Below are 27,603 nucleotides of genomic sequence, written 5' to 3' on the forward strand. Positions count from 1 at the left end.
TGATTTTGAAAAAAAACATTTGTGGCTGTTCGCAGTAAAACATTGTTTTAATTCGCTGTTCAAAACTAATTTAAAGAATAAAAGTGCATGCAAGTTATATATCTACAAAAGTTTATTTTGTTTTTTTAACCATGTTTTTAAATTTGACGAGAAATGTGAGAAATTGCAACAGATTCATAATGCCGAATTGGTTGGGATTGTTGTGATTATACATTCTGAAAACCGAATAGTTCTAAACTAATGTTATTCTGATAACAAAATAGCTCTAATTAAAACATATAAGAACATTTATATTCATATTTTCATGTTTTTCTTAATTCGTTCTTGAATAAAAATTAAAGAACGCGTGTTGTTTACACTGTGCTATAGCTGATTCTACAGGCTGGAGCTGCTGCTGCTGCTGCTTCTAGTAACACTAACTTCACTTGACCAAATTCGAGAAATAGAAACAATTTTTTTTTCGGGTAGGTCCTTTTAAATTATCAATTACCGCGGTCCTACTCAACATAAAATAATACTTTTAATTGATAAAGATAGTAAAAAGATTGATTTACTTACTACTGGGTGTCCGAAGAATTTTTTTTTCAAAATGTTCAATACTCGTCATATTAAAGTCTTATTTTTAACACGACAAAAAAAGAAATGGTCAAAAATATTTCGGACACTTGACATTATTAAAATTAACACCTCTTCTAATTAGTTCCCAAATTTCATGACGAAATTCTTCATACAATCACGGTACGGACCTTTAGAAAACAGGGGGGGGGTCATTACAAAACCTTACCGAAAACGCCATTTTATGATGTTCACATTTTTATCACTTTATTTGCTTAAAACTCTTAAAATATATAATGTACATTCATATTCATTAATTCATTTGAAAGTATATTCATTTCCGAATAAAACAGTAGTAATTTGAAGACTTGAAGTGCTTTGGTTTAAAAAATATGGCTATTTTAGTAGAACTACCTTGAAATCTGTGATTATCCAAAGCGTTTTTTCGTCCGTGTGTATTACTATAGTAAGTTATAATTTGAAAAATTGTTAAGATTATCATAATCCGGATGAGGAGATTAACCAAAATGCAACTATTATATAATTAATGATAATCCTGCATTTCAAAGATTTAACAAAAATAATTGAATTGTTTACTGAAACATGGGGACTGCCATGTACCAGCTATAACAGATGAAATTTAAAAGCAGGCAATTTTTTTTTTTTTTTTTGCCTTTTCACCCCAAACAAGCTCAGTACCACTTTGATGTAGGGGACTGCTATCTAGGCCATAATTGCAGGGATACTATGTAGGGAGTTGAGCAGCAATATATCTGTTTACATTACACTTGAACTTCTGCAAGTCAGTACAGTCGGGGAAGCAGGAATCTGGGAGGGAATTCCAAAATCTAGTAGTTCTGAGGGAAGGTTTTCTGGCATCTGGAGATCTCTACTGTGTAGGGGTGGAATTTTGCTGCTTGTCAGGTGGTATTTACAAGGGCTAGTAGTTCGTCAGGCAATTAAATGCTTTTACTATTTATGCAGGACAAATAGCTCCTGCTGATTCTCTGTGTAATATTTAGACATGTCAATCAAGCAACCTGAGATTCTTATGTCAAAAACAAGAATTTAGATTGGTATGTTGTTTTATACAGACTAAGGTTCTTTTCTTTAATAATTACAAGAAACCTTCTTAACCACTGATAGCCATAGATAGTGATACACTACCTGAAAGCTCTTTGTTCAAAATCCTTGGCTTAAGATTCACAGGACACATGTGCTGGAATAAGTACATTGAGGGCATTGCCAAGGCTGCTGCAAAGAAGGTGGGTTCTTTCTACTATGCTAGAAAATTACTCACACCTGAGAGTATCCTGTGCCTCTACAAGGCCACCATTTGCTCATACATGGAGTATTATTGCCACATTTGGGCTGGTGCATCTACCACTAGTCTCTCACTCCTAGACAGGGTTAAAAAAAGAGTTGTCAACCTAATAGGTCTGACACTATCGACCTGATTCCAAACTCTGTCCCATCGCCGAAATGTTGCATCCAAGTATATTTTAATGAAAAGTGTTCTGATGACAAACTTCAAGCACTTGCACCTCTCAGACGTAAAAGCCTTCAAATAACCTAAGCAGCAAAATCCCACCCTTAGACTGTAGAGATCCCTAGATACCACAAAGCCTTATACTCAAATAACGTATTCTCTTCAACTTCTAGACTTTAAATTCCCTTCCAGGTCCCTGCTTCGCTGACATACAGAAGTTCATGTGTAATATGAACAGACATTTCATTGTTCAAATCTCTACACAATCAATTTGGTTCCAAATAATTAGACAAGCGTATGCTGTATTTTCGTGGACATTGGCAATATTATATACCGGATGTGCTTCAACAAGTCATATCTTTTTTATTTGTGGGTCAATTTTTAAAAGAATTACATTGATGGAAAGAGAATAGAGTAAGCATTCCAATGATTTAACCGTAATTTAGCCCACTTTTTCTAAAGAAAAATGTCAATAGAAAAAAAGCCTAAATTTTGGCACTTAAAATTCTCATAACTTTTAAACTACTGATGGTATTTGCATAATTCAAACGGTTTCAAGCATCTTTTACATAGCTCTTTTCATGCAAGTTGATAAAATAACAATTATCTAAAAAAGAAAAAATCAACTTGTAATGCTAAAATAATAGCCACTTATGTCAAAGTGTGCCTTGTTTGGGAAGGGGGAGGGTAGTAACATTTTTGTTCCATCCCAGGTACATCATACAGATTTTTAAAAAAATAGAGAAATTTTTTTCCCCTATTATTTTTTTTAATCTATATGATGTACCTGGGATGGAACAAAAATGTCATACTCCAAAAAATCACCTAAATTGATTAAGTAGTTTTATTTTTAACTCTGAAAAACAAATGTTATGAGTAAGTGAGGAGGGACTGTCACGTCTCCATCTTAAAGAAACAAAGGGAAATAATTGAGCAATTAAAACTTGCAAGATCAGCCTTGTAGTCTTTACAATTTCACATTAATCACTTTAAATTGTTTAAAAATGATTTTCTTTATAAAAATCAAACTACTTGATCGAAATATGTAACTTTTCAAATATAATCTTTCCAGGTACATACAAAGTTTTTTGTGTATTTGTCTTAATATAAGTGAAATTTTAGACAAGCACCAAACATCATTACAGAGAATAAAATATATATCTCTCACGCGCGCCCTATGTTACACAATAACAGGTTTAAAAATGTAATAAACATTCTGTTGTGTCCAGCTAAATAGATGGAGATCTTCAATGTTATGAGGAATGAGGACGTATATGAGAGTAAGAGGGAGGTTAAGTGTACAGATGTATGGGTGGTTGGATAATAAGCAAGGTTTACGTATGTATAACAAATGAAATAGGGATAAAAAAAAAAAATGAGCTTACATTTCGTGTCTGCAGAGTCATTCTTTTAGAATGAGGATCAACCTCTGACACCTCACTAGCAAAGCATGTTCGGTCCATTCCCACTATCTAGAAAAAGAAAAATGAAAAATTAAATTTAAAAAAAAAAAAAAAAAAGAAAAGAAAATTACTAAAGTAATACTTACACTTTCTGGCTTTCAACAATATTTGGTAGGTATGTTTTTTTTTTTTTTTGTTTTTTTAAACATTCGGAGTCATCAAGGCCCAAAGGACACTCGAGGATAAATGTTAATGACTGTAGAAATATATTACTTAGGTGTGGGGGGATCAACAAGAACTTGTTTATATTGGACTTGAAGACAATCATATTGTAGTTAGCTGGAAAGCAGGCCGGTGGAACAGAGTTTCACAGCAGGCAGTTCTAGAAAAAAAGCTTTGTTCATGGAATTTGTGTTTAGATTTAAGCACAGATAGAGAGTGGGGGAAACTTGATAGCCGCTGTAGCTAGACAAGTGTTTTTTTTGTGAAAGTTTGGCATAGATTGAAGCTCAGACGAGCACTTGCCATGAAAATAATGATAATAATGGTGTGTGTTTGGAAGGGAGGGCTTTTACTAATTGTAATATTCCCTAGACACAGTTGTTGATTTAGAGTTTCAAAAAATAGGCTGCATATATAACACCGTACCTGAGAATTCTTCCTTTAAACTCCTCAGCTTAACATTCACGTGCAACATGAACTGGAACAAATACATTGAGGTCATTGCGAAGGCTACTACAAGGAAGGTGGGTTCCCTCTATCATGCTAGAATATTGCAACTGAGAGTATCCTGTACCTTTACAAAGCCACCATTCATCCATGCATGGAGTATTGTTGCCACATCTGGACTGGTGTATCTACCACCAGTCTCTCCCTCTTGAATAGGATTCAAAAAAAGAGTCTCCAATCTAGTAGGTCCTGCTTTGTCAACTAACCTCCAACCTTTGTCTCATTGCTGCAATGATGCATCCCTGTGCCTGTTTTACAAATATTTTAATGGAATATGCTCTAATGAACTCGTTGCACTTGTGCCCTCTAGATATATGTACCCTTGACAAACCCACTAAGCAACAAAATCATACCTCTTCACTGCCGAGGTCCGTAAATGCAAGAAAGCTTTCTACTCTAATAATTTCTTGCCTCGAACGGCTAGACTTCGGAATTCTTATTCCAGCTATCTGCTTCCCTGACTGCAAAAGTTTAAATATGACATAAACCAATATCTTGTTAATCTTTCCTATGCCCAAATGGTATTTTGCCTTGTTTGGGGTGAACGCGAGTTAAAAAAAAACAAAACAAAAACAAAACCCTGCATTGATAAAATAAAAAAAAGGGAAAAGAACAAAACTGAATGAAAGACAAAGAATTAATAAATAGTAAAAAAAAAAAGTAAAAGAAAAAATATGTGAATAAAAAACAATATCTTCAAAAAGTGAAATTATTTGAAAGCAAATAAACTTAAAACTGATGAAATTCATGTGATTATTTACTGGATAAATCTTACTGTAAACATTGGAGATTGTGACTTGAAAAATATTGGGCGTTTTCATTTTCAAAATAAATGATATCCAACAAACAAGATAAACTTACCCTGGTCACCCACGGTTGTAAACCCCACGAGGTACTCAGTAATCTGTGTGTTCTTAAAACTCCATTTTGGTCTACAAAGCGGTCGACAACGTCAACGCCTACGACGCTTTGGTTGATAGGGTTGGGGTACTTTTGCCACGCTGCATTCACTACGGTTTCCCAAGGATGTCTGCAAAAACAAAGTAAAAAATATTTTTAAATAATAAAACACATAATAATCAGATGAAATATACAAGGTTTACTTTTTTAAAATTGTCAAAAATAAAAATGTTTTGCATTCTTAAATAGTGCATTTGTTGCAGTTAATCAAGGAGAGAAGGAAGCGAACCTTTGGCAGCCTCGTAACTCTCACTTCCCTTATTTTGTCCTTTAGTCCTCACATTCCATGAGCAATGTTTCTGACAAAGAGGGAAGAATTGCTGTTTTCTGGGTCAGAATCTATCTAATACTTATTGTTGGATAGTTTTTAACCTTAATGTTTTTTAGTTTCTTACATCTAGTGGCTTCATATTTTGTCTGAAGCAATTTCTATAAAAAACAAAACATTTATAAATTCACTACTTCTAAAACAAAAAAAGTTGAAACATCAGCGTGAGCTATGCCTACAAACAAACAGCTGCTGAGACTATCTCTTTTTTAAGATAGTATTTTTTTGATTTTCACAAGCAACCTTTGAATAAGATTTCCAACAATTTTTTTATCTCACTGAATAGACACAAAACCATAAAGACATTCATATTATTTGGCTGTTTTGTTTTATGGCATATCAACTTTTTTTTGAGTCATCTAATTGGTACTCTTGCATAATTTGACCTGGATTCTTGGGAATTCCCATCAAGTATGGATTGGACGAGACCGGCAATCATCGGTTTCAGCTGAGCGTTGTAACAGATACAGACTAATTAAAAAAAAAAAAAAAAAAAAAAAAAAAAAAAATGGGGAAAAAAATTACAAATGCAAATAATCAAAAATAACAAAAACTTACCTTTAAAGGACTGAAAATATTTTTATTTATTTTATTCATTTATTTTTTTTTTTTTTTGCAAAATATTTATCAACAAAATGTTTTTCCTTTTTTCTTCAAGAAAAGATGAAAGTTTTACTTTTTTTTAACCGTATATTGTTAGGTGTAAGTATAAGTTTGTTTTCTTTTTAAAGACTTTTGGGGCAGGTCGGAAAAAAAAAAACAGACTATGTTCGAGTCAATTGTTTGAAGAGACAGGGGGAGGGGGGGGCACAGAAATATTTTACATATATTTTTTTTTAAGAAAATAGGTAAAAATGTTTACGAGAAGCATAAATTGTTAGAGGAAAGTACAGGAAAACTTTTTTTTTTTTTTTTCAAGAAAACTTAATATTTTTATTTATTTTTTTTTTTCGTCTGTTCAGTGCTAGCGAAAGAACTTTCTCAAAATGGGGATATTTCCTTAGGAATCTTACTTCAGTTGACTGTTGAACGGCCATTGACGGAAAATAAGAGGGAGGAGATGTAGAAGAAATGATTTTTACTATTGTTGGAATCACCAATTTGGATCGCGCAAAAAACAATCCTGTGTGCAAGGATATCCATTGTCTGCACTGTCCATTTGTGCATCTCCAGGAGAAACCATCCTTAACACAATCTTTTTGTAAGCAAGCATTTGTGTTTACAATTGTTGCACCTCATTTTTTTGGACAGCAGTTTCTTCAGACAATATGAGATTGTCTGCATCGGTGTTTTCATTTCTTTTTCTAACATGCATAGATTTATTTTCATGCCTGCCATTTTCTGTTTGGCAAGTTTGAAAATAGTTGTCTGCTTCCATTTCAATAGCGCTTTTTTATTGGCTAATCAAATGCTCAGTCAATGATTTACAAAAAATAAACAATCAGAGCCCCCCCCCTTACTATCACTGAAAAAATACTAAAAACATTACATAAGAAAATAAAATAAAAAATTGATTTAACGTTTCAACATTTTAACAACGCTCAGCTGAAACCGATGATTGCTGGTCTCGCCCGATCCATGCTTGACGGGAATTCCTGAGAATCCGGGTCAAATTATGCAAGAGTACCATCTAATTAAAATTTGGTCATTTTGATAAAATTTTTATTCTTTAAATTCTTTAGATCTTCAGATATTTGATTCATAAATTGTGTTTGGTTGTTTTGTAGAAGAAAATCGTTGTTTTGACTTTGCAGAATATGATTGAATTTGCAAAGGGAAAGGAAAAAAAGTATTTTAGGTCAGGAAGCTGATATCTTCAGTAAACCCTGTTTCTTGGAGACAGGAATTTACTATTGTTTCATTAATACTTGGCTGGACTCGCAACTGTTGTATGGCATCTTGGAAATATGATCAAGCATCAACTGAAGAAGAGGAGGCGATTCTGAGCTTTCCAGCATCCAATAATGACCAGTCTTAGAACCTGAAAGCAAGCAGCAACAATCAAACTGCCCCTTTCAGGTCAATTTTTCTTAAATACAAAAATGCAAATTTTTTTCTTACAAACTACTGTAATTAACCTTCAGTCTTTTCTTAAACTCCTTCCTGTTACCCGTGATTACCTTTGGATCGATCCCTTCTTTCCTCCACCTGACTTACCTGAGGCATCTTTCTATACCTTTGCTGCCTACCCACATTTCGATTGTACTTTATCGCTACAATAAAAGAAAAAAAAGAAAAAGAAAAAAAAGAAAAAAAGAAAAAACACCTTTTATTTCTTATACCATTCGCTTGCATTTGCCATTCATGCATTGTATTTTTATCAGCGTTTCTTAATTGCATCGGCTTCTGCCACATATTGAAGCTTTCAGCTTTTGATTTTGGTTGTTGATTGGTTGGTTTTGTTTAATGGCATATCAACCATTTTTGTTTTTTGACCTTACAGAACATGATTGAGTTTTGCAAAGTAAAAGGAAAAAAACAATGATTGGTGCATTTTTGGTCAGGAAGCCAGTATCTTCAGACTGGCCTGATGGTAGCACCAGATGCTCCAACAGATTTTACCAGTTTTCTTTTTTGTTTTTTTTTACATGGGGGTCACCACTTATCAAGGCCCGAAGGCCACTCAGGGAAAAGGGTTATTGCATGTACAGTAATCAATGAGATAGTATTGTAGTAATCATTAGTATTGGGGGTTTTGATAGAGCGTCTTACTTAAGGGGGCGGTTTGTCAGGAGTTTGTTTATGTTGGATTTGAAGACGTCCAAGTTGTAGTCAGGTGGGAAACAGGCAAGCGGCAGAGAGTTCCACCGTGTGCAGTTCTAAGAAAGAAGCTTTGCTCATGGAATCTACATTTGGATTTAGGCACAAATAAAGAGTGGGAAAAATTATTGACAGTAGTTTCAGCCAGACGGGTGTTCCTCATGAAAGATTGGCGAGGGGGAACGAGGGATTGGAGCTCAGACGAGCACTTGCCATGGAAATAACGATAAAAACAAAGACAGGCTTGCAACGTCTCTTCTGTGGGAGAGAAGTTGCAGGGAAGAGAAAAGGCATCCCCTACTAAACCACGAAGTCTATTTTGTACTCTGTCAAGGCAGGATATGCTGTTTTTAGCAGCTCCTGCCCAGATGTGGCAGCAGTACTCCATCCTTGGACGTACTTGGCTTTTATACAGATAGAGAATTGCATCAGTAGTGAGATATCTTCTGGAGCAGTAGAAGGATCCCACCATTTTCCCAGCGTCCCTGGCAGCAGATTTGATGTACGTGTTCCATTTCAGATCAGGAATAAGGGTCAAACCCAGAAGCTTGTCAAAACATGGAGCCTCCCCAAGACGAGCGCCATCCATTTCAATTGATGCCAGATGGGGATCAGAGCGTTGATGATGTAAAGATAGAAGCTTGGTTTTAGATGCATTAAAAGTACCCGGCCACTTCTTCCCCATTGTACCACGTGCTCAAGATCAGAGGAGAGAGAATTAGAGAGAACTTTGTTTTTTTTTTTTTTTTTTTTTTTTTTTTTTTCTTCCTTTGAAGATTGTAATGCTGGGTATGGGGCAGCCAAACCAGCTGCCAACATTGCCCCGCTTTTTTATTGAAACCAACCGAGAGATCTTTTTAGTATCCTCGCTGTTCCCTTAAGTGCAATTGTCTGAATCTCTTTTGCACTTGGTTCACCAGGAATATTAGTTAGGTAGGACTTCAGGTTCTTCTTCATAAGTCCTGTGGCACCTATGATAACTGGTATGATCGATATCCCCTTTAGGTTCGAGTTTCTTTTCATATCATACATGAGACCTTGGTATTTGGTCTGTTTCTCTCTTTCAGCTCTGTTAAGACCGCCATCATTAGGAACACTCACTTCAATCGAGGTTGCAACTCTCTCTGACTTATTCCATATAACTACCCCCGCTAATCTATAATATAAATCTCACCTGTCTGTTTAAAATGTATGTATGTTTGCATATCTGCCTAAAACTTTTGACATAGGCAACAGATTTTTATGAGATCAGTATCATTTTGAAGCGCGACCCTTCGAATGACAAATATCGAAAAATTGGCCAAAACATTAATTCCTTCATCCTCAACTGGACACTTTTCTACAGGATGGGGGGGGGGGGTCGCGATATTTTCAAAATCCCCTCTTTTCGATTGTCTAGCCTTAATTTAAGCCTACATCACTTCCGGTTTGGCGATGGCCGCAACAGCGAACATGTCACGCTTTTTTTTTTCATGTGCTTTTCCTTCTTCGCAGTACGGGTCAGAGCCAATTGCCTACTACCACTTTTTTTTTTGCTCAACACATACCTCCGAACACCCGGGTAACGCTGGGCACCCAGGTTAGTAATAACTAAGGGGGAAGTCCACATTCCCCAGGTCCCTTAAATGGTGCCCAAGACGCAGAATCAAGCTTTTCTTGAGATACTTTCATTCACATTCTATCTAACAAGATTATGCCTGCCACATGTGAAGATGTCAATTTTTTTCTAAAGAAATCAATATTCCACAAATGTATACATACATTCAAAATCTTCAGGTGACGTGGTAATAACATTTATTTTATTTCTTTACTGGATTCTTGTGAAAGAAGAATAAATCAGTTAAATCTGAACAGAAAAAGTAAAACGAAAGTTAAAGAGAAAAGAGAACAAGAAAAAAAAATATAGAAAAAGAAAAAAGAGAAAATGCTTAAAAATAGAAAGACAAAAAAACAAGTAAAAAAATTAAAATAAAAAATAAGATAAAATAAAAAAATTTGTTTAATATTTGAAAGGAGATAAATAGAATTTTCTAACTTGATTAATAAAGTACTTTTTCAATTTGTTTAATCAATCTTTAGTAAAATATCTTTTGTTGAAAGCAAAATCAATAGTTGCTTAAAATAACTGTTTGCTTTTCTTTTTTTAATGTTTCCTATTTCTTTAAAGCTGCCATTTTTTGTTGTTGTTGCAAAGACAAGGCACAATTTTCAAGGTCATTGCCATTTTCTTTTGAGAAAGCAGCAAACAAAAAATATTTTATTTTTAACAAGTTACAAAAACAGAAAAATATAAAAATGGAGAAATGTCAAAAGCTAATCACATAATCAATACTAGCTCATTTAATCATTGATCTCCAATAGTTACATCATTTATCCTTGGATCTGTTATAGCGAATTTGTGTTGTAGGCAAACATTTATAGTTTTATTCATCCATAGATTTACAAAAATAATTAAAGTATTAGATACTTGGTAACCTGATTTGAGAGTTAACAATAGTTATTTAGTATTTATTATTAATTTAGTTATTTAGTATTTATTATTAATTTAGTTATTTAGTATTTATTATTAATTTAGTTATTTAGTATTTATTATTAATTTAGTTATTTAGTATTTATTATTAATTTAGTTATTTAGTATTTATTATTAATTTAGTTTAGCATTTATTATTAATTTAGTTATTTAGTATTTATTATTAATTTAGTTATTTAGTATTTATTATTAATTTAGTTATTTAGTATTTATTATTAATTTAGTTATTTAGCATTTATTATTAATTTAGTTATTTAGCATTTATTATTAATTTAGTTATTTAGTATTTATTATTAATTTAGTTATTTAGTATTTATTATTAATTTAGTTATTTAGCATTTATTATTAATTTAGTTATTTAGTATTTATTATTAATTTAGTTATTTAGTATTTATTATTAATTTAGTTATTTAGTATTTATTATTAATTTAGTTATTTAGTATTTATTATTAATTTAGTTATTTAGCATTTATTATTAATTTAGTTATTTAGTATTTATTATTAATTTAGTTATTTAGCATTTATTATTAATTTAGTTATTTAGCATTTATTATTAATTTAGTTATTTAGCATTTATTATTAATTTAGTTATTTAGCATTTATTATTAATTTAGTTATTTAGCATTTATTATTAATTTAGTTATTTAGCATTTATTATTAATTTAGTTATTTAGTATTTATTATTAATTTAGTTATTTAGTATTTATTATTAATTTAGTTATTTAGTATTTATTATTAATTTAGTTATTTAGTATTTATTATTAATAGAAATTTGGTATCTTTCTGTTTGAAACTGAGACTATACAATTACTTCTTTTAATAATGGAGATTTATCGAGAGAGAGAGAAAGAGACATCTATTATTATATAAAAGTCATTTTGTGTGTGTGTGTGTGTGTGTGTGTGTGTGTGTGAGAGAGAGAGAGTTCCTCATAGGTTCTAAAACGGCTGAGCTTATCTTTTGCAAATTTTACACAAAGGTAATTTATATTTCTGGCAGTGTTCTTAGATAGGTTTTGTATAAAAATTCATTCGATGTGTATTGAAAATCGGAAAAAAAAAAACAATCTTAAAAATAGACTTTCTTCTTTTATAGATAAAAAATTTTTTACAGGGGATAATTTTGCATTACACCGGTGTAATCTTTACCGGTGTAACATAAAATATTCCCCTGTAAAAATTTTTCTTTTTATCTATAAAACAAGAAAAACTATTTTTAAGATCGTCAAGCCCAAATATCAGCTGATGTGATATTGTAAACACAGACAAATTTGATGAACAGCATCATTATCATTATTTTTTTTAATTAGTCCACCGGGCAAATTATTCCTCGTAATATAATATTCAATTGATTGATTCTATTATAATGCATACGACATCTACATAAATTAAAATATCATGTTTAAGCCTATTGTATGAATCTGTTTCTAACACGTCCTTAATAGGGGTTGCTTTCTTAGTCTCACAGTGTCAATATCTGCAACAGAGAGATGAAACTTTCATGGATGCATAAATTCAGTCATCATAACAATGCAATTTGCAATCCCATTGATCTATTAAATTTTAAAACAGATGCTAAGCATAAAGGGTCATAATGTGGACTATAATTAATTTAGTTTTATACAAATTAGGTTAAAAGGTAAAAACCCTATGTGAAAATTTAGATAAATCCAATTTTGTGAAATTATGTAGAATATATCAATATCAGGGGTGAAGTTTTTTTAGGTGGGAGAGATAAAATGGGCTAATCTCGCATCAGATTTGCATTGAATTTGATCCATACTCAAACAAGATTCTTTGAATTTGAATGTATTTTAGAGACCTCAAATTTGAGACGTTTTCATAAATCAAAGACATGTAATAGATTTTGATCAAACTTGGGATAAGGATTCTAGATACAAGGTTTAATAGCATTATATGTTGATTTTGTAAGGGAACGTAAAAGTGGTACAAACTATTCTATTAGGGGAGAATTTATTTTGCCTGTTCTGAGACGGTTATTCTTCTAAAAACTGAAAACATTTGTTTTAGCGCAGACAGACAGTATTTGTAACAAAATAATCAATATAAATAATATCGATCATATATACAAACAAAAAATCTAATCAATTGAATTTTATCTTTGTGTAAATATAAACAGCTTTGTTGTGTTTACATTGGTAACAACCTATTTAATCGATTGCCAAAAGGAATTCAGTTTAAGTTAGACAAAAGGCTGATCAAACCCAAAATGGTTTTGATTTTTATCGAAAAGGAAATCTTTTAAGAGATTAGATAAAATGCTTACGTAAGACATAAATACTCGTGTTAAGCTATCAAGTACATGGTATTCCCTTGGTATAGAATTAAACTTTTGTTTAAACAAGGACCTCACAAAACACTGCTAATCGGTTATTCAGTCACTAAACAAAAAATGGGGGGGGGGCGAGATAGAAACTAGGCTAGAACAAAAACTAAGAGAAAAAACAGAATGAGACAAATTAAAACAAAACCATAATAATAATAAAAACTAAAGGTTATTTATCTCCCTTCCATGACAGGATGATGTGACACAAGGGTCTGGAAAGTTGGATTTGAAGAGCCAGCACTATAGAGGAATAGCACGTTGGCTTACAAAAAATGCCTGGCCAACCTGTTTGCATTTCCTAGTAAAGGCGCCTCAGGGGATTAGCAAAAAAAAAAAAAAAAAAAAAAAAAAGGGCATACAAAAATGAAGGGAAAAAAGAGAAATAGGTTAGAACAAAAACTAGGACGAAGTCCAAAAACACGGACAGAAAAAGTAGGTCAAAATAAAAAAAAAAGACTAAAATCAAAAACAGAAAAAACAAAAATCAAAAAACGGTCAAAACACACACACACACACACACACACACACACACAAAAGGATAATAGAAAAACTGAACAGAACAAAACTCAGAATTTTAAAAAAGAAACCAGACAGAAAACTAAAAAAATCAACAGAAAGTAAGAAACAAGAATACAGGACACAAAAAAATTTCTCCAAAATACTGACGCTCATCAATAGGATCCCAAACATTGCGATTATAATCATAATTCACACTCCCACCACTCAATTTACATTCTCTGATAGAATTCCACCATTAATATACCTTATTGTTGCATAAACTGTCATCCATTAAATTTCCTAATGCAATCACATATACAAGTCATTTTTATCTTAATCAATCTAAGTGGGCGATACATTCTCCTCACTGCATATTAATAATTACAGCTCCAATAAATGCAAACCTATATTATTCGTGACCCTCATAACTTCCCTGATGCATGGTCGCATTTAATGTTGCCAAGACAAAGCTTCTTTCCTTTAAGAAATCTTTCCAACAACTGGTAGGCACACTTCCAGAAGGCATACAGTCCAGCATTTATTAACAGTCTGACATTCCCAGGCAACATAAGGTGGAATAAGAACATAAAAGATGCTGCCAAGTTTGCCGCAAAGAAGGTAGGCTCCTATCAGGCTAGAAAACTTCTCACAGCTGTCAATATCTGTATTAAGCAACCATTCACCCATGCATGGAATATTGTTAGCACATTTGAGATAGTAAACCAACCACTAAAGTCTCCTTGCTGAAAAATATGCACAATTCAAATTATTGATCTTCATCTCTAGTAAACTAACATTCACCTATGCAAGATTTGGTAAGAGACACACTATTGTGGGTGTCAATTTCTAAAAGCCACCCAACATATGCCACGTTTCAGCTAGTGCACCAAACATTAGCCTCTCCTTCCTGGAAAGGATATAATAAAGAATTTCTTACCTAATAGGTCCTACATTAGTAGCCAAGCTCCAACTGCATCCCCCATGTTGGTTTTACAAATACTTGCACAGAATATGCTCCAACGAAATTATCCTCTGCCCAACGTAATATATTTTTGTAACCCACGTAACTAGCAGAAAAATCACACACCCTTCTGAGTAAAGATTCACAAATGTCAGATTTTCTAATAGCTTTTTTCCTCAGACTGCTCACCTTCGGAATTCCCTCCAGGTTCCTCGTTTTTTCTACCATAATAACATGCAAAAATTTCAATGTAATGTGAACAAACATCTTGCAGCCCAATTTCTCACTCAGGTTTCCCCCTCCTCCTTATAAACTTAATCCCTATTATAGTAAATGTTTATGTTTCAATTGCAAGGTGCTTGGTTTGGGATGAACAAAAATAATAACTAGTGGTGGGACGATTAATCGGAATCGTTAATCGTAAGAATCGTGTATTTTGGGAGGTATCGGAATCGGAATCGCATCGTTAAAAAATACCTTAATTTTCCGATTCCTTCATTACGATTCTTTTAGTCTGATGTTGAAAAAAAGAAAAAAATTTCCTGATATTTCTAACCGCAAGAGAGAAATGTAGCATGTTATAAAAAGAAACCAAAGAAATTCATTATTAATAGGGCAATGCTTAGTGCCCCTCCCTTACAAGGTTCATTCATTCAGATCTATTGTAATCAAAACTACAAAAGAGTTAACTTGAAAAGAAGTATGCAGGGCTCTACATTGCGAGTAAAAATAAAAAAACGCTTATCTTTTTGGCGATTGTTTTTTTTTTACTGACAAATCTTCTAATACTGAATGAAAATGCTTTTTCAACTTATATTTTCTTAAAATAAAACGAGCAAAGTCAAATTATTTAAACAGTAAACGGTTTAATAGAACAATGTACTTTTTTTTCTTTTTTTAAAAGAAGGCTTTTGAAAGAAATATCTGTAAAATGAAATTGATCACGTATTATTTCGCAAAGTTTTTGATGTTTCCAAAAAATCGACCCCATACCTATCTCTTCCAAACCTAAAGTTATTAAATAACCCCTTCGTTAATTCAAGGGTAATTAATTCAATTCAATCAAGTTTTTTTTAATTTCATTGAAATAAAATCCATTTTTTAAATTTTTTTCTCCAGAAAGATAAAACCCTGAATTTGATTATATTAAAAGCAGAATAATATAATCTTTTTTCTAGAATTTTAAATTGAAAATTAAAAGTGTTTTGCGCAGTTTTTTGCCGAACGAAAAAGAAATTAATATATATATTTTTAAAAGGTTTTGTAATCAATTAATTTTTATGTCTAAATAATATTTACGATTAATTAAATAATTTCATTTTAAAAAGTATTTATGAATAGAATTTTACTTAAGACTTATAGTTTAGCAATATTGAACCGCATCAACCATGTGTGAATTGAACACAGTCAACCAAAAAAAAAAATTCAAAAGAAAATGCATATTTGCATTTCATTATGTAAACTTTTATACATTGGTTTCAAAAATTAAATTCTATAAGTTTTTTTTGTTAACTACCGGTTGGTACAATTTACCGCCCCATTCCTTTATATTTTTTTTCTTTTTGTCTTTTTTAGCGGATTTTTTTTTTTTTTTTTTACACAGTGATCACCACTTATCAAGGCCCGGAAGCCACTCAGGGATAAGGGTTATTGCAAGTACATTACGTTAGTGTGGAGATTTGATGAAGTGTTTAATTAGGGGGGCGGTTCATTAGGAATTTGTAAACATTGAACTTGAAGACATCCAAGTTGTAGTCCGGAGGGAAGCAGGCAGACGGAACAGAGTTCCACAGGTGTGCAGTTCTAAGAAAGAAGCTTTGTTCATGGAATCCGCGTTTTGATTTAGGCACAGATATAGAGTGGGGGAAATTTTTCACAGTGGATTCAGCTAGACAGGTGTTTTTCGTGAAAGATTGGCGAGAGGGACCAGGGATTGGAGTTCAGACGAGCACCTGCCATGAAAATAATGATCAAACAAGGATAGGTTCGCAACGTCTCTTCTGTGGGAGAGAGGTTGCAGGGTAGAGAAAAGAGCATCCCCCACTAAACCACGAAGCCTATTTTGTACTCTGTCAAGGCATGATAGGCTGTTTTTGGCAGCTCCTGCCCAGATATGGCAACAGTATCCAATCCTTGGACATACTTGGCTTTTATATAGATAGAGAATTGCATCAGTAGTGAGATATCTTCTGGAGCGGTAGAAGGATCCCACCATCTTTCCAGCGACCTTGGCAACAGACTTGATGTACGTGTTCCGTTTCAGATCAGGAGTAAAGGTCAAACCCAGAAGCTTGTCAAAACACGGGGCCTCACCCAGACGAGAGCCATCCATCACAATTGATGCCAGATGGGGATCAGAGCGTTGATGATGTAAGGATAGGAGTTTGGTTTTGGATGCATTAAAGGTAACCAGCCACATCTTCCCCCACTGAACCACGCGCTCGAGATCAGAGGAGAGAGAATCAGAGAGAACTTTGTCATTTACAGCCTTTGATGTGTTGCCGTAGATGGTCGTGTCATCAGCATAGATGTCAACGAATGATTTAAGTATGTGTTTAGGGAGGTCATTGATGTAGATTAGGAAGAGAGTTGGGCCTAGGATTGACCCCTGAGGGACTCCAGCATTTATATTGCAGGCCTCTGATTTTTGTCCATCTACCACTACTCTTATGAGCCTTCGGAGAGAAACGATTTAATGATAGAGAACACATTTCCAGTTATACCGTAGCTGGAAATCTTGTGAAGTAGACCCTTATGCCATACCTTGTCGAAGGCCTTTGATATGTCAAGAGCAATTGCCCTAGAAAGGAAGCCTTTGTCAAGAGATTCACTAATCCTGTGGGATATAACCGTTAGCACATCTGCGGTAGATCTTGCAGAGCGGAAACCATATTGTGTGTCACTAAGAAGGTTATTCCTGCTGAGGTGGTTGACTATTTCTCTATTTAATATGGATTCCAACAACTTACTCATAACACACAGGAGACTTACTTGTCTGTACTGAGAGGGAGATGACTTATCACCTGAATTCTTAAACACAGGGCAAACTGATGAGGTTTTCCAGGGGGTCGGAAAGCACTTCTCCTTAAGGCAACGCTTAAATAGTTTCGTAAGTATGGGAGCAAGTTCTGGTTGAAGCTTTTTTAACACTATAATTGGGATGCCATCAGGGCCAGTTGCCTTACTAGAATCTAGGTTCTTGATTAGCTTGACGACCTCATGCACGGATATTTGTATGTTACCTAGCTTGTTCTGTGTTGTAGGAGGAAATATGGGGAGTTGATGGCCTTCGTCGCATAGGGTAGAATTAGCTGCAAAGTTCTTTGCAAATAGTTTGGCCCTGTCTGACGCTGACTAGATGACCTCTGGTCCATTGATAATGGTTGGGATAGAACGCACAACGCCAAAGTCCCAAAAAAGTCTTCCATGGAAACTTTTTGAAGTTGATGAAGATGATGAGTTGAAAGCCATTTGCAAAGTCTGTCAAATTAAAATATCGCGAGGAATAAAACCATCTAACATGACCACAACCAACATGTTAAAACATTTAACTATGATGCATCCAAATAAATTGGAGGAGCAAAATAAAAAAGAAAAGGAACAAAAAATTACCAACTAGTCACTCAGAGCAGTTTTATTAGTGAGGGTCGAAATCGCAGTGTCTTTTTTTTTTTTTTTTTTGTCTACGTCACCATCTAGGTGTCACCAATTTTTTTAACCCTCCTTAACTTCAAAGAGTAAATACAATATATACAACTAAAAAAATAATTTTTAAAAATGCTGATTCTATTCATGAAAAATTCTTTTAACTAGAAATTAAAACTTATGTAAAAATAGCTGACTGACAGCAACAGGAGCACTGGTTAACTACTGAACCACGTGGAAAGGTGTGGGGGGGAGGAAAAAAAGGAAATTAAATGATGATAATAAATTATGATAACCGTCTTTGAAAGGCACTAAACTCCTAAAATTTACTTCTTTAAAATTTTAGGCGGCACTCCCCGGCGATTTTAAAGCACTCTCTCTCTCTCAAAAAAAAAAAAAAAAAAAAAAAAAAATTTTTAAGTTTGGGAAAGATATATTTATTATAACCGAATTCTTGTATGAAGACTGGATCTACTTTATTGGACGTTAATTTGTAAGATAAGTAATTTTTCAATGTTTAATATGTTTTTAAAGTTTCAATTATCAATTAATTTTTTTTAATTGCGTTTATTTTTCAATTTATTTTTAAAAAAAACAGGGTTTTAAATGTATTTTTCAAGGTAACAAGCTTCGAAAGAAGTCTAATAAAAAAAATCACTTAATTTTTAATTTCGACAACCCTGAGAATTTAATTATTAAAAAAATATTGAAATGTGACATTTTTTTATTTAACATTTCTATTAGTTCAATTAATTTTCTTTCAATAATTCATTTCACTCAACAAACTTCACCATTTTTTTTATCGTTTTCTGTAATTTTGGTAATTATGTTTGCTCAATTTTATCTAGTATTTCATTTGTTTTTTATAGTGGTATCATTTTTATGTGTTCCTTTGATATACCCTATTTCAAAATTAGTTTGGGTAAACTTATTCTTCACGTTAGAAACGTGTAAAAGCAATGAAAAAGTAAGAAAAAATAATAGTTGTTAACTACTCCTTGTGAATTATGGAGGTCTGAAGAACTGCCGTCACAAATACAACTATCAATAGCCAAACAAAAAATCGTTTTTGAAATTCCTTTAATTGTAACTTTTCGCTATACCTACCTTTTTGGTATAAAACACAAAAACTTTCGATTAATGGTATTTCTCATATATGGTCGTTAACTTTGGAAAGGTTATTTTGTATCTACGGCGCCATGTCACATGGTATATTGTTTTTTGTTTTTTTTCATTACGCACGTTAATTTATAAATTATTAAATTAAATATTTATCTTTTTAATATTTAATTAGTATATATTTTCTTTCTCTTCCGCTATATTTTTTTTATTTAATTCATTAAATCTGTTAATTATGAGGACCAAAATAATGAATCGTGTGTATTTATTCTCTAATTTTCTTGTTTTTGTTCTGTTATATAAATTCTATTTTATTTGTTTTTTCTCTGAAGGATAAATTCTATTTTCTTTGAGTTTTTTTTTTCTGTATTCCAATTAAGTAAAATAAATTTTCTCTAAAATAAATTTTGCTAAGTTTTCTGTTTAGTTTATTATATAATAATTTTATTTAAACCAAAACACGACGGTGTACTGGTGTAGACATAAAATATCTCTTCCAAAGTTAGGGAACATATTTGGGAACTACCGACCATAAGTATAACACTACCTGGTATATTTCAAAACAATAATTCCCTAGGAATCGGAATCGTACTTGGTATCGGAATCGTTAATCAATATTTTCCTGGAATCGGAATCGTATAAAAATTAGGAATCGTCCCAACACTAATAATAACGATATTTCTCTATAACAGGTCTGGAAGTGGCTAGATGCATGCAATTTGAAACGACAAATATTACTAGGAATATGTTGAGAAATTCTCACTTCTAATTACGGAGTAGTGCACCTTACAGTTTACTTTATACTGGTAATGAAATTATAAAGAACTAATTATTTACAAAAATGGGAATCTATCCTTGCGATAAAAGGGAAAAAGCAGTCCTTGATTTAATTATGAATTAGCAATACACATGAAAAAATTGAAATGGGTTAAAATATTTCAATCTATATATATATAAAAATGTAAGTGTTGGTTCGTTCGGAATTAATTGTCTAAAAAACCACTGGACGGATGGCTTCCACGTTTTGGTATAATATGTTTACTATATCCATGTGTGTTTTTATATATTTCTTTTTAATTATAACATTATACTTAATTTTTCTATGATAAATAGGTGGATTTCTTTGTACCGAGAGGCCATTTTTTTATTAAGGGACAATTATTTATTACCACTTCCTGTCATGTGACCAGTGTTACAATTTAGCGGTTTTCCTGTTATATGTGGAGATTTTGTTTATAATCTAGCGGGAAATTCTAGAAAATCTGGAGGTATTTGGCACCCACACACCCGCATTAGATTATTAAAAAATAAAGAAAAGTGTTTGAAAATACTTTAAAACATAAAATAAACTCATTCATGTAAGTAAAAAAAAGTAGCATTTATTGCCTTTGGTAACAATTATTTATTGATTATTTGTTTTGTTTTTCACCTTTTTTTCGACTAACCATTCTTAAATCTCACTATAACATCACATCCGCCCCCCCCCCCGCTCGCGCCCCCAATGTACAAAGTAAAATCTTCAGAAAATGTTAAATGGTGTTCTAATTGGTAAATGTCGGTGCGTTACTTTACGAAAAATTTGAAAATTCGATGTTCCAGGTAAAAAAAAAACAAAAAAAAAAACAGATAAATTACCCCCCCCCCTCCCTACTCCAACTTGGTGTGCTTTCCTTTTCTTATTTTATTTCTTTTTCAGCTAATTTTAAATTTTCCACCCAAAAAGCGCTATAATGTATTTCTGAAAATTAGAAAATTCTATGTCCTGGGAAAAAAAATCCCCTCTCCCCAACGTAGTTTGCTTGGTGAAGCCGTCGTTTATGCTACAGCGTGCATGCGCGTAGCATAAACGGAAGCTGCAAAATGGTGGAAAGAAGTTTGTGGGTTCAGGGGTAAATACCATGCAAACGGTAAATTTGCCCCAAGTTTGACTATCAGATTCGTTGTCAGCGACCTCAATTACCTATAAAAAACAAAGAATGGTCGGTGTTCTGTAGTAGCGTATCTGGATATTTACCTTTTTTTTTCTTGCTTAAAAAAAATAGCATTAATACAGTAAGTTAGGTAAACTGACTTTTTCGTTTAAAAATGGAATTATTTCCCTTTCGTTATTAACTTTTTTTTTTTTTAATTTTTTTTTTTAATAAATATTTTGTGTTGAATGTTACTGGTTTGCTTATATTCGTTTTGGGGGGGGCACAATTAAAAAATTAAGAAAGATTAAAACGAAGCGAAATTTAAGTTTCCGTTCCATTTTTACAACAACCGTAAAACAGTGCATACTCAGCAAGTTTTATCGTAATTTATAAGCATATTGAAACACTAAAATCAACATTTTATTTTTTTGCATAATTAATAATGGAAGTATTTTTCTGTTTATTTTCTTAACATCTGTTAAAAAAAAATAATTTGTACATTCTCTTGAAAAAAAGAATCAAACTTTTCTCTACTTTCACATGTGTTCCATTTTAACAAACTGAGCCACAGCAACGCGTGGCCGGGTACAGCTAGTACTGGTATATATAGAAAGAGCTTGATAAACTAAGAAAGAATCTTTTTTAATTTTTTAAATCCGATTAAAATTAAGTAAGTTATGGCTATTTTTATGCTCTGCATGTTTGGATATTTTTCTCTCTTTAAGACCATATGTGTTTTGTCACATTTTTTACACTACTTTTTCAGTAAAAATGTCATATCTTTGTTAAAACACAACATTTAGCAATCAAATTTACCATATAAGTGTATTTTTGTGCAAGAATCAGAATACGCTACTGAAAACCTCCATAAATTAATGGTTCCTAAATAAATGCAGTAAATGCACATAAATATGGTGTAATTCCTTAAAAATACCATGAGTCCATTAACAGAAAAGTTAGAAAACTTGTAATGCATTTTATATACAAAAAAATGAAATCAAAATCTAGGACTGTTTAAAAATGAATATATTGCAATATTTCTTTACATTAAATTACTTCTCCCTCCAACATCTGACCACCTCTCCAAAATATGTGATTCTCCCTTTGTAGATAATTATGTGTGAACACCTTGAAAAACTTTAATGAAAGATAAACAAAGTTATTTTAGAATTTAATATAAATGATTCCCCATTTTGAGCCATTTCAGCGTTTTAGGGCAGTTAATCCATTTTTTCTATGGGAGATAAATCCTGGGCATTTTTTTGTTTTTTCTAAAAGGCGATTCTGTCTGATTTTAAGAGGGTCTTTGTGCAATCATAAAAGGGTGAGAAGGTTGCCACTGACTTCTTATTTCAAATGTCCGCTAAAGATTCCTCCACGATGTGACAAGTCACTTTACTACGTGAACGCATCATGTAAAAAAAGCATTAACGAAAGCGGTGAAATGGCGCAAAATAGTCTCAGGGACCAGGTGCTAATACCATGCAAACGGTAAATTTGCAATGGGTTTAAATACTAGATTCGTTTTCAGTGGCCTCGATAACCCCTAAAACCACGAACTAGAATGTTTGGCGTTGTGTTGCAGTTAAAATGGTAAAATTTTACATTAAGGCCCATCTCACGTTCGTATATAACAAAATATTTCTTGTAGATTACGGTGTGCTAAAAACGAATCTGCAAACCGTGTCAGTCGCAAGAAAAAAAAAAAAAAAAAAAATAGTTTTCATGATATGAAGAAATTACTTTTTCGAAAAGTGGGCGATCACTTTTTCATGTAAATTTAAATTAAAATGAACACCCACTATCTGGCCACCTGAGAGAGGGGGCATTTTTTAAGGGGTTTTGGCTAAAAGGCTTTTCGATTTCTTTTTCTGTTTTCATCTTTAAATAAAGACACGAGGAAATTAAAAAATTAAGAAAAATCGGTAGTATTTTACTTTATGGCTCGTCTCACATTCGTATATAAAAAATTATGGTAACCGTTTCCGTCACAAATTTACCGTTTGTATGGTATTAACCTCTTAACTCTCGGACTATTTTCCATTTCAAAGCCTAGCCTTCGTTTACGCTACGCGTGAGCATAAATGAAGGGTGTTAAATTTGCATTCGCGTACCAAACTGCCTTGTCACAGTGTAGTATTTGGCAAAAAATTAAAATTAGACGAAAAACAAGTAGTTTTCCGGGTTTGTATTACTGAACACAGATTCGAAAAAGTTGTCAAAAAACAAATATATAACAAATAAATGTTATCAAAGGCAAGATAAGTTACTTTTCTACCAAACGATATGTTTTCAGTGTTTTTATTTAATATAACATGTTTATTCAGCTCAAAAAACATACTGTGTTTACCGATGTTGTAAAATTCAAAATGGCGCCCGACTCTCTTAAACACGGTAAGTTTGAGAGAAGGTGCTATAAATATAAAACTAGACAAAATACTGTTAGAAACTCGCTCAATATATATTACCGTGACATAGATTGACATATATTCGGTGTTTTTTTAATAGTATTTTGTCTAATTTATTATTTATAACACCTTTTCCCGAACTTACCGTGTTAAAGAAAGAGTCGGGCGCCATTTTGAATTTTCCAATACATCGGTAAATACTGCATGTTTTTTGAGCTGAATAAACATGTTACACTGAATAAAAACACGAAAACTATATCCAGTTTGGTAAAAAAGTAACTTATCTTGCTTTAGATAACATTTATTTGTTATATATTTGTTTTTTGACAACTTTTTCGAATCTGTGTTTACAGTAATACAAACCCAAAATATTTTGTTAACATGAGACGGGCCTTAAAGTAAAATACCGTTAAAATAAACATTTACCAAAAAAAAAAAAAAAAATTATCGCCATGGTCTAAAACAGTACGTCCGCCATTAAAGTGGCAAAAAGGAGATAATTATATCTCTTGTATTCACAATTTTCAAGGTGTTCACATCTAAGGAAAATGCAACTTCTTCCAATTTTCTGTAGAAATTAATTTTAACTATCAATAATTTTCTACTAGATGAATTTGTCATTTTGGGATATATTACTATTTCCGACATAACAATTAAGTACTGCTGTTTTTGCTTAAAAACAATATCGATCTGTCGACTATCTTAACAAGCACCAAGAAAAGTACGGATATATTAAATGCAACTTCGTCTAAAAACTTATCTTATTTGAAAGCAAGAAATTATACCTGTTTATAAAATTTCGGCGTATGGTGAAGGGTTGAAAAAAACATTTTTTATGGTAGTTATCGCGTTTTGCATTCAAACTTTTCATTGATTTACTACCTAGCTATATCCACGCATTGAGAACTGTTGAAGTCTGAAAATTTACATATAATATATATCTCGTTATCCTGAAGGCTTGGTAATATTTATCCTTCTCTTCCCATGGAGACTACAATGTCAGTTTAACTTCGGGGAATGCACTGCATTCCGAATGCAGTCCCATCCCACAAGAACACTATGGATGTTTGCAGAATTTCCAGTGATCGGATCTATTGGCATTTTCCGGTAGGAGTGCCTCAGTCAAAAGGCTTATAAGCCAATCTTCCTCTTGAAAGAGAAAGCCCGAGAAAATGGTTGCTTTCAGACTGAAAACATACTACACTGATTGATATAAACGTGTGGAATGCGGCGGACCCTATGTCCAAAAGGCCGCGAGCACGGAGCCAGTACCGGAAATGAAATGCGTTGTTAATCTGTCAGGAGAAAGCGTTTTCATTTGTTTTTAATTGCAATATTTGAAGATGTTTACTATCACACCCGTCATAATTTACCCCATTAAAAACTGCAATTTTTTTTTTTTTTTTTCTCATTCAATTTATTTTTTGTTGTTGTTGCTTTAAATATAAATGTAGGCATTTTTTTTTAAATTCGCTTCTTTTTTTTGGGGGGGGGGGGGAGGGTCTCTTAATTTTGAAATTAGCGATCACTTAAAAAAATCGACCATTAGAAAAAGTGGCTTTCAAAACCGTAAATTGCTTTCGCCATTTCCAAGATCGACTCGGGATTCTCTGTCAATTACTAAAATTATTCCAACTATCTTGCGAGCTTTTATATCCACAACGTTTCGTTTCGGCCAATAAAATCTTCGACCTTTTCAGATACATCTTTTTGAGCTTGCAAATCGAGTTTGGGAATGGCGCCCGACTCTCTCTTAAACACGGTAAGTTCTGGAAAAGGTGTTATAAATAATAAACTAGACAAAATACTGTTAGAAATTCGCTCAATATATATTACCGTGACGTAGGTTGACATATTCGGTATTTTTTTAATAGTATTTTGTCTAAGTTATTATTTATAACACCTTTTCTCGAACTTACCATATTTAAGAGAGAGTCGGATGCCATTTTGAATTGTCCAATACATCGGTAAATACTGCATGTTTTTCGAGCTGAATAAATATGTTACATTGAATAAAAACACAAAAAATATATCCAGTTTGGTAGAAAAGTAACTTATCTTGCCTTTGATAACATTTATTTGTTATATATTTGTTTTCTGACAACTTTTTCGAATCTATGTGTAGTAATACAAACCCCGAGTTTGTTTTAATCCGCAAAGTCGGTAACAGTGTCAGAAAAAAAAAAAAAAAAAAAAAAAAAAAATCACTTTTTTTTTTTGCATAGAATAATAAAAATGTTTCATTGTTTTGAATTTGTATCATATTATAAAATTATACTTTATAAAATATTTGATCTTTTACATTTTTTTTTTTAGAAAAATAAAATTGTTTTATTTGTCAGTATTTGACTTTTTTTTAACTTTCTTAGCTTGTACTTTTACTTAATTTAATAAATAAAAGATACCGTAAAAAAGTTAAACCTGAATTTAACTTGAAACCCCTATTTAAAAAAAATTAGCACGGTTCGTATCTTACATATGTACCTGGAATTCTCTTGGGAAATCTAAGTTCAAGTAAAAAGTTCCCAAATCTAAAAAGAGTAACTTGAAGGCAAAAGGTAAACTCGGCCGAAATGCAGTGAATATAACAATCAGAATGAAAATAATCTGTCCGATTAATCCAATTGATTAATTCTCATCTAATAATTTCAGAAACATCGAATTTTTTTTTTTTTTTACATAATAAAGGTTAAATTTTTCGAAGGTAAAAGACTCCCTAGAGGACGATCATTTGAAAAAAAAGGAAATAAAAAAGCAGAAACTACTAGTGATAATTAAAACAAAATCAATTAAAATACATACAACAGCCGAAGAAAATAACAGTTAAAAATGCTATGTATGATTTGTTAAAAAATTAATTATTCTATTCAATCGACCGTGATTCATTCCAACATGCTTTAAGTACGTACGACCTTTCCGTGCACAGAAATAACCATTTTCCAATTCACGTGTAGAAAAATGCCGAAGAAGGGAAGGGGAGAAGAGAATTCTTGTAAACGAATTTATTCTAATATTTCAACGACACTAGTTTTTTTTATCAGAGTTTTTAGTTTCTTTAAAGCATAAGGAAACGATAAAAAAAAAAAAAGTGCCTTACTGAAAAATGTACTCCGATGTCCATATCTTCATGTTTTTATGCGGAGGAAGAAAGATATCGGGAGGAAACGTCCTACAGCGAAGATGCAACCTGAACGAGTGACGTCACGGCGTAAAGAGAATCGACTGACGTCACGCCTTGCGTTAGGGCCACGTGACCAACCGGTGTCATTGAAGCACGTTACTTAATGTAAATATTATTTTTATTTTATTTATTTATTTTTGCATTATTCGTCTCGTTCCATATCGAAACCGTGCATGTTTCTTTATTATTATTATTATTGTTGTTGTTTTTTATTACTGTGGATTAATTTACAGAGATTTTTTTACAGCAGTAAAAGCATCTCCTTTAGGAGATTTGGGAGGTTATCTCCAGATGCCTCTGTCGGCAAATGCTGACATGTCCGATCCAGGTTATTTCTCTTGAGAGAGAGGGTGTGTGTGTGTGTGTGTGTGTGTGTGTGTGTGTGTGTGTTTTGGAAATGGCATTTTCCGAAGTGTTGAGAGGGCTGGGGAAGTCCACATTCACCCCTGTCTTATGTGTGAAGTTATTTTCCGGTCAACTACCGGTCAGAGTGTACTAAGGGGTCTCCTCAATCTAAATGAGTGATTGTTGCGGAGCCGATCGTCCGGAGACCCAACAACTTGAAGATAGACACGGGCAAAAAAGAACGGTGAACAAGGCAAAGGAAGAACGACCGACAAGGGATGCTTGTTTAAAGGACAAAAATCGTCCTTTTATTTGTTAAGGAAGAAAAATAAAATAAAAAAATTTATAATTGCAAAGTAGATGTTGTTCTGGACAGTTGGACGTCGGTGTGCTTGTAGCGAGCTGCTACTACTACGAGACTAGACTGTATTCT

At 32.7% G+C, this 27,603-nt stretch overlaps 1 protein-coding gene across 2 annotated transcripts in view; it reads right to left on the reverse strand.

The window, feature by feature from the left end:
• Window positions 1-26,896, reverse strand: part of LOC145279703 (PRELI domain containing protein 3B-like) — a 66,265-nt gene extending 39,369 nt beyond the window's left edge. Inside the window, exons 1-3 of one of the 2 annotated variants that reach the window (XM_080131102.1) lie at window positions 26,742-26,896; window positions 5,038-5,206; window positions 3,430-3,516 (exon numbers count right to left, since the gene is read on the reverse strand). In XM_080131102.1, the coding sequence (XP_079987228.1) occupies window positions 3,430-3,516; window positions 5,038-5,206; window positions 26,742-26,773 (288 nt within the window). In that variant the 5' untranslated portion in view covers window positions 26,774-26,896. Of the gene's footprint in view, window positions 1-3,429; window positions 3,517-5,037; window positions 5,207-24,429; window positions 24,636-26,741 lie in introns of those variants that run through there. The other variant, XM_080131023.1, reaches the window with a different exon arrangement.
• Between the last annotated feature and the right edge of the window lie 707 nt (window positions 26,897-27,603).

This window comes from Euprymna scolopes, chromosome 1, assembly GCF_053919585.1.
Source record: "Euprymna scolopes isolate OS-2025 chromosome 1, ASM5391958v1, whole genome shotgun sequence".
Lineage (NCBI taxonomy): Eukaryota > Metazoa > Mollusca > Cephalopoda > Sepiida > Sepiolidae > Euprymna > Euprymna scolopes.